We start from the raw sequence: 5,827 nt of genomic DNA, 5'->3' as shown, positions 1-5,827 counted from the left end.
AAGCACCCTTCTTCGAAAGATTTGAGTAAATCCTTCTAAGAGAAAACCCAAGAGCATAAACTTAGATATTGGCTGAGGATTACATATATCTGAGTTGAGAGCTATTCTTCCTATCACTATTGAGAGTTGCTAACTCTCTAATGTTAGGTGTCTGTCTGAGTGACTAAGAGTAATTATGGTGACCAAAGACAAAGTCTATTGAAGGTTTCAAGATTGCCGATAAGAATCTATCATGAGGGAAATCAACTAAAATTAGAGGAACTTCAGGTCGAGTAGAATAGTATGGAGAGAGGTTAGTTGTTGTGTTCAATCATAAGTCTCTTTCACTAGAGTTGCGGGAAAGTGAACTTTTCTATCAAATCACCCGTTGTAATCGTGCACCACTGGTCAATTTTATGCTTCAAACATTACTTCCAGTTATTTTTCCTCGTTCTATCATGTGCTCGTGTGCGATAGTTTCGGTACTTCCACATGTCTCTCTTTGTGTTCCAATGAGTTGTACTTAAGATGATTTTTTTCTTTGTCTGTATGCTTTACATACGGTGTTGCTTGGTCATCCTTCGAAGTCTTGACATGATGAACATATCACAGTAGTGCGCATATTTTTCTTTCAATTATAGTTCTCTCTCAGCTTTGCATCTATTTAGTTTTGTTTCCTTGTGCTGTGCTAAGAGATTTTAAGTTTTCTTTTCTTTTCTTTTAAAAAATCTCTCATTCCCCTTTCCTCTGGCCGATATACCCCTGTCCTACCTCCTTCGCCACGGCCTCCTCCTCGACCATCCAGTCCCCTCGGGCCTCCTCCTCTTCACGGTTGTCTCGAGTGCCGCCCGCGCTGTCGAGAAGACCACGCCGCTCCTTGTCCTCCTCCTCTGTTGAACTTCACTTCTCACAGATGAGAAAAAAAAGGAGAGGAAAGCGGGCGTTCGCTCATGGACAGTCAGGAAGCGAACGTATTTTTTTTCTCACGTGGTAACTCAGCAAGCATAAGATCTCCGTGATGGATCGGACGGCCGATGATGTGTCCGCTCAGAATCTCCAACAATCTGACATCAGACTTTCATTATGATATACTTTCTTTGTTCCAAAATAAATGTATTATATTTAGTATAATTTTATACTAGAGTTAATACGAAGTTAAGACATTTATTTTAGGAGTAGTAAAAAACAACTAGAGAGGGGAAAATAAAGAGAATTCGTGTGTGATGCGACAGAAAGCAGAGAGAGAGAGAGAGAGAGAGAGCGCATTTGCGTGCGTGGAGCGTGGGAAGGTGCATTGCGTACGGAGAAGGAGAGGAGGGCGCGTACGGTACGGAGCGGTGGATGGTATTTCGGGGTAACGGCCGTGTTAGCCGGGGCAGCCCCGCCACTTGCCGGGCCGCCGCGCGCCACTCCGTCCCAATATGTTAATCTTTGTCTAACTAGTCTCTCCCGCGCACTATATATCGTCTCATGATCCTCCTCATCTCCGGCATCAATTAATAGTAACCGCTCCCCCCGCAATACCTGCCATCTCTCCTCCTCCACCACCACCATCGATCTACTCTCCCTTACTTTCTCTCTCTCTCTCTGCTCGACTAGATCGATCTTCCTCTTCTTGGCTGGTCGATTTTCTTCGTCGTCCTCTGTGACGAAGGTGCTGTCGTCGTCGATCGATTGGTTGATTTATTGATCGATCGAGTGTTCCAACAACTGGTCAATAGCTGGGATCCTAGGTCGTCTGCTCAGTTGCATCACCATCGCCTTCAATTCCACTCGTTTTCAAGCTCCCATCGTTGATCGGATCAAAGGGGTTGGGATTTACCCTAATCTAACCTAACCTAACCTAACCTCGCGACCGGATTCCCCTCACCACTTGACATTGGTCCACCCGACCGGATTCCTTGTCGATCGCAACAAGGATTTTTTCTTTGCACCTCTCGTATCCTACATACGTAGCGCGCGCGCGAGTCCGTGCGGGCTCGGTAGCGGTTCGCACGATACCACGTCCAGATAATTGGCAGTTGCGATTCATAGCGCGCGCGCGGCCGATCGGGGCTGCATGGGGGCCAACGGCCGCGGTGAGCACCACTCGCCCTCGTCGGCCAAGACGTCCCCTCGCGGCGCTGCTGGAGGTGGAGGTGGCGAGCAATACTCCTCAGCGGCCAAGTCTCCGCGCGCCGGAGGTGGTGGCGGAGGCGAGCACTACTCGTCGTCGAGCAAGTCCCCGCGCGCCGGCATCTGCGGCGGCGTGTCGTCCCTGCTGCCGAGCGGCGCCGTGGCGTCGCTGCTCGAGAGCAGGTGGGCAATCTCGGCCGCGCTCACCGTGTTCCTGTTCCTTGCGGTCACGCTCACCGTAACGTCGTCGTCGTCGTCGTCGCTGTCTCCCGTCTCGGCCTCCTTCTTCTCCTTCCTCCCGGCCGGCCGGGCCGACTACGTCGAGCCGAAAGTCCAGCAGCAGCAGCAGCAGCCGCAGGCCCCGGCGACCCCGCCGCCGCCTCCGCTCGGCGCCGGCGTGCCGCGTCTGGCCTACCTCATCTCCGGGTCCAAGGGCGACCTGGACCGGCTGTGGCGCGCGCTGCACGCGCTCTACCACCCGCGCAACCTCTACGTGGTGCACCTGGACCGCGAGGCGCCCGTGGGCGAGCGGCTGGAGCTGGCGGCGCGGGTGGCCAACAGCACCGTGTTCCGCCGCGTCGGCAACGTGGAGGTGATCCGGCGCGCCAACATGGTGACCTACCGCGGGCCGACCATGGTGGCCAACACCCTGCACGCCTGCGCTGTGCTCCTCCGCCGCAGCCGCGACTGGGACTGGTTCATCAACCTCTCCGCCTCCGACTACCCGCTCATGTCCCAGGACGGTACGTACGTGCTCTCTCTTTTTTACGTTTATTAAATATTTCCTGGCTTACTCGGGTTGACACGATATCTATCTAGTATCCATGAACGATTCCGCTAACTAACCAACTGCGGCGACACGCACAGATGTTCTGCACGTATTCTCGACGCTGCCGCGCAACGTCAACTTCATCGAGCACACCAGCCGCCTCGGCTGGAAGGAGTAAGCACTCTTCCCTCACTCTCCTTCTTCCTCCCCTCCGGCCACCCTCCGGCGATCGACTGACCGTGGCATGATATAATATGCAGGGGGCAGCGAGCGCAGCCGCTGATCGTGGACCCAGGGCTGTACGCGTCGCAGAAGCAGGACATCTTCTACGCGGCGACCCGGCGGGAGCTGCCGACGGCGTTCAGGCTGTACACGGGGTCGGCGTGGGTGGCGCTGACGCGGGACTTCGCCGAGTACGTGGTGTGGGGGTGGGACAACCTGCCGCGCACCCTCCTCATGTACTACGCCAACTTCGTGTCCTCGCCGGAGGGCTACTTCCAGACGGTGCTCTGCAACGCGCCCCGGTTCGTGCCCACCGTGGCCAACCACGACCTCCACCACATCCAGTGGGACGTGCCGCCGCGGCAGCACCCGCACGCGCTCACGCTCGGGGACATGGACCGCATGGTGCGCAGCGACGCGCCCTTCGCCCGCAAGTTCGCGCGCGACGACCCCGTGCTCGACGCCATCGACGCGCAGCTGCTGGGCGGGCGCGGCGGCGGCAACGGCACGGCGGCGGCGGGGATGTTCGTGCGGGGAGGCTGGTGCGGCGAGCAAGGGGACTGCGTCGGCGCCGCGGGCGCCGACGACTGGGTGCTCAGGCCGGGGCCGGGGGCTGAGAGGCTGCGCAGGCTCATGGACCGGATCGTCAGGTCGGAGGCGTTCGCGAACCGCCAGTGCAAGTAGCTCAGCTCGGCCGGAGATGGTCGGCCATGCGTGCAAGCCAGGTTAGCGTCACGCACGCACGCACTGTGTGGTGTGGTGTGATGTTGATGTGCTCGTTTCCTTTCACGCTTGTACAAAATCATGCATCGGGGCGTACATACCATATGACATATACATACATACACACAGCGAGAAATATAGAGAACTTCGTGATACATTGTTAGGTGTATATAATATTCTACTTACTCAAACTTGTCCAAGAATCAATCGAAGGATTCAACTGAAAACGCATTCAGATGATGTAAATTAAACAAGTCTGAAAGAAACTGATGCCATAGTCCGACCGCCATCTCGCAAGAAAAACGGGATAAATGGGGAGCTCGACTCGTAGCTCTTAACGCCTAAGCAAAAGCAGCAGGGTTGCTGTCGGAGAAGAGCACGAGAAAACGGAAGGAGGATCTTGGTGACCGAGCATCTGCATCACCGCTTCTCGAGCATTCCATTGCTCGATCGGTGGCATGGCGCACCTGGACCGTGGAAGCACCACATCTTTACCATTGGGAGACAAGACTATCACGAGTGGTCTACAAAGGCGAGGCAGCACCGGCTACCAATAAGACGGCCAAATCTTATCGTTCCAAGATACGCCCGCACGCCGACCCGCCGTAAGCAAATTTCGGCAAATTCATATGGTCCCCTCCAGATTTTGAAGTTTTTTATTGGAATGCTTTTTTAAAACAAGGTAAAAGATTTGCCATTCCCATTAATTAAGGGGGACTGCTACGCGTCCATCGATCGATCTGGTGCTATATGTTCGTCACCTCGATTACAGTTGGATCTACGAGCGGGCAGCCGTCCGATCGATCTTCTTGTACGTCCCATTTGTCTCCTTCCCCACTCATTAATTCCCGAAACAAGGACAACATTGCAGAAACAACTGCTTTGGCTGTTGCAATCGTGCAACCATTAATTCTTGAAACAACGGCCGCGTTACAAAAACAACACCTTTTGGCTGTTGCAATCGTGCGACAGAGCGACATCTTTCATCACTGTAACAAAGTTATTGTTGCATAATTTTTATAACGGAGGGCTCCTTGCAGAAATTTTTACAACACATGTCTTGTTGCAGAAAACTTTTGCAACGAAGGTCTTGTTGCATAAAAACTTTATAACAATGGTAATGTTACAGATTTTGTTGTCTTCACCTCCTTCGTATGATGTTACGAAGAAATGTTTTGCAACATGATTGATGTTACAGAAAATTTTGCAACAAAGAGGAAGTTGCAAGGAAAATCGTCATTGTGTTCTCCGCGAGCTCTGCTAGATGGTGGTTACAGAGGATTGGCGTTGCCCGTCCCCGCCTTCACGCCACCGCCGGTGAGCTCCACACCTTCGACGAGGCCGCCTCGCCGCCATCCTCTTCTTCCTTCTATTTTTCTCCCGCCCTGTGTCTATCGCCGCACAAGCGTCGTGCGCCGCTGCCGTCACGGTCCTTGCTGTGAAGCTTGCCTCCAACCTCACTGGACCTCGATGAGCCGAGCCCCCGCCGTTGTCGTCGCGGTCCTCAACGTGAACCTTGCCTTCAACCTCGCTAGACCTCGCTAAGTCGAGCCCCCGATGCTCGCGAACATCCCCGTCTCCTGTCCGTATGCCATCCTCGTCGGATCCAGCTGGAATCCTCGGAGCTGTCGCCCTCTGTTGGTGTAGAAACCGACAGATCGATGGGTTGCAAGAGAGAAGGGGAGACAAAAGTTACCCAGGTTTGGGCCCTCTTGAGGAGGTAAACCCCTACGTCATGCTTGATTATATTGATGTGGAACGATGATTACATAGTTGATCTACCTCGAGATCATATGAGCTAAACCCTTGATGAGATAACCTCCCTATATGTGCAAGAACCTCTGGTTTGTATAGACACTAGGGTTCCTAGGGTTACATGTTACCAAAACGCCCCTCGCGTTGCCCCCCCGCCCTGGGAGACTCGGGGGCTTTCAACCCTAGGCGTCGCCGCCGCCCTTTCTTCCTCCCCTCCTCTCCGCCGTCGGGTGACGCTGCCGGGTGAAACCTGCATGGCAGACG

At 54.1% G+C, this 5,827-nt stretch overlaps 1 protein-coding gene across 1 annotated transcript; it reads left to right on the top strand.

Moving 5' to 3' along the window:
* Positions 1 to 1,462: 1,462 nt before the first annotated feature.
* Positions 1,463 to 3,963, top strand: LOC123443111 (beta-glucuronosyltransferase GlcAT14B-like). Its single transcript, XM_045119372.1, has 3 exons — positions 1,463 to 2,837; positions 2,962 to 3,037; positions 3,124 to 3,963. The coding sequence occupies exons 1-3, from the start codon at positions 2,039 to 2,041 to the stop codon at positions 3,767 to 3,769; spliced, it is 1,521 nt and encodes a 506-aa protein (XP_044975307.1). The 5' UTR covers positions 1,463 to 2,038; the 3' UTR covers positions 3,770 to 3,963.
* Positions 3,964 to 5,827: the final 1,864 nt, after the last annotated feature.

Source organism: Hordeum vulgare, chromosome 3H (assembly GCF_904849725.1).
Source record: "Hordeum vulgare subsp. vulgare chromosome 3H, MorexV3_pseudomolecules_assembly, whole genome shotgun sequence".
In the NCBI taxonomy this organism is placed as follows: Eukaryota; Viridiplantae; Streptophyta; class Magnoliopsida; order Poales; family Poaceae; genus Hordeum; species Hordeum vulgare.
This window is presented reverse-complemented; position numbering and strand designations above follow the sequence as displayed.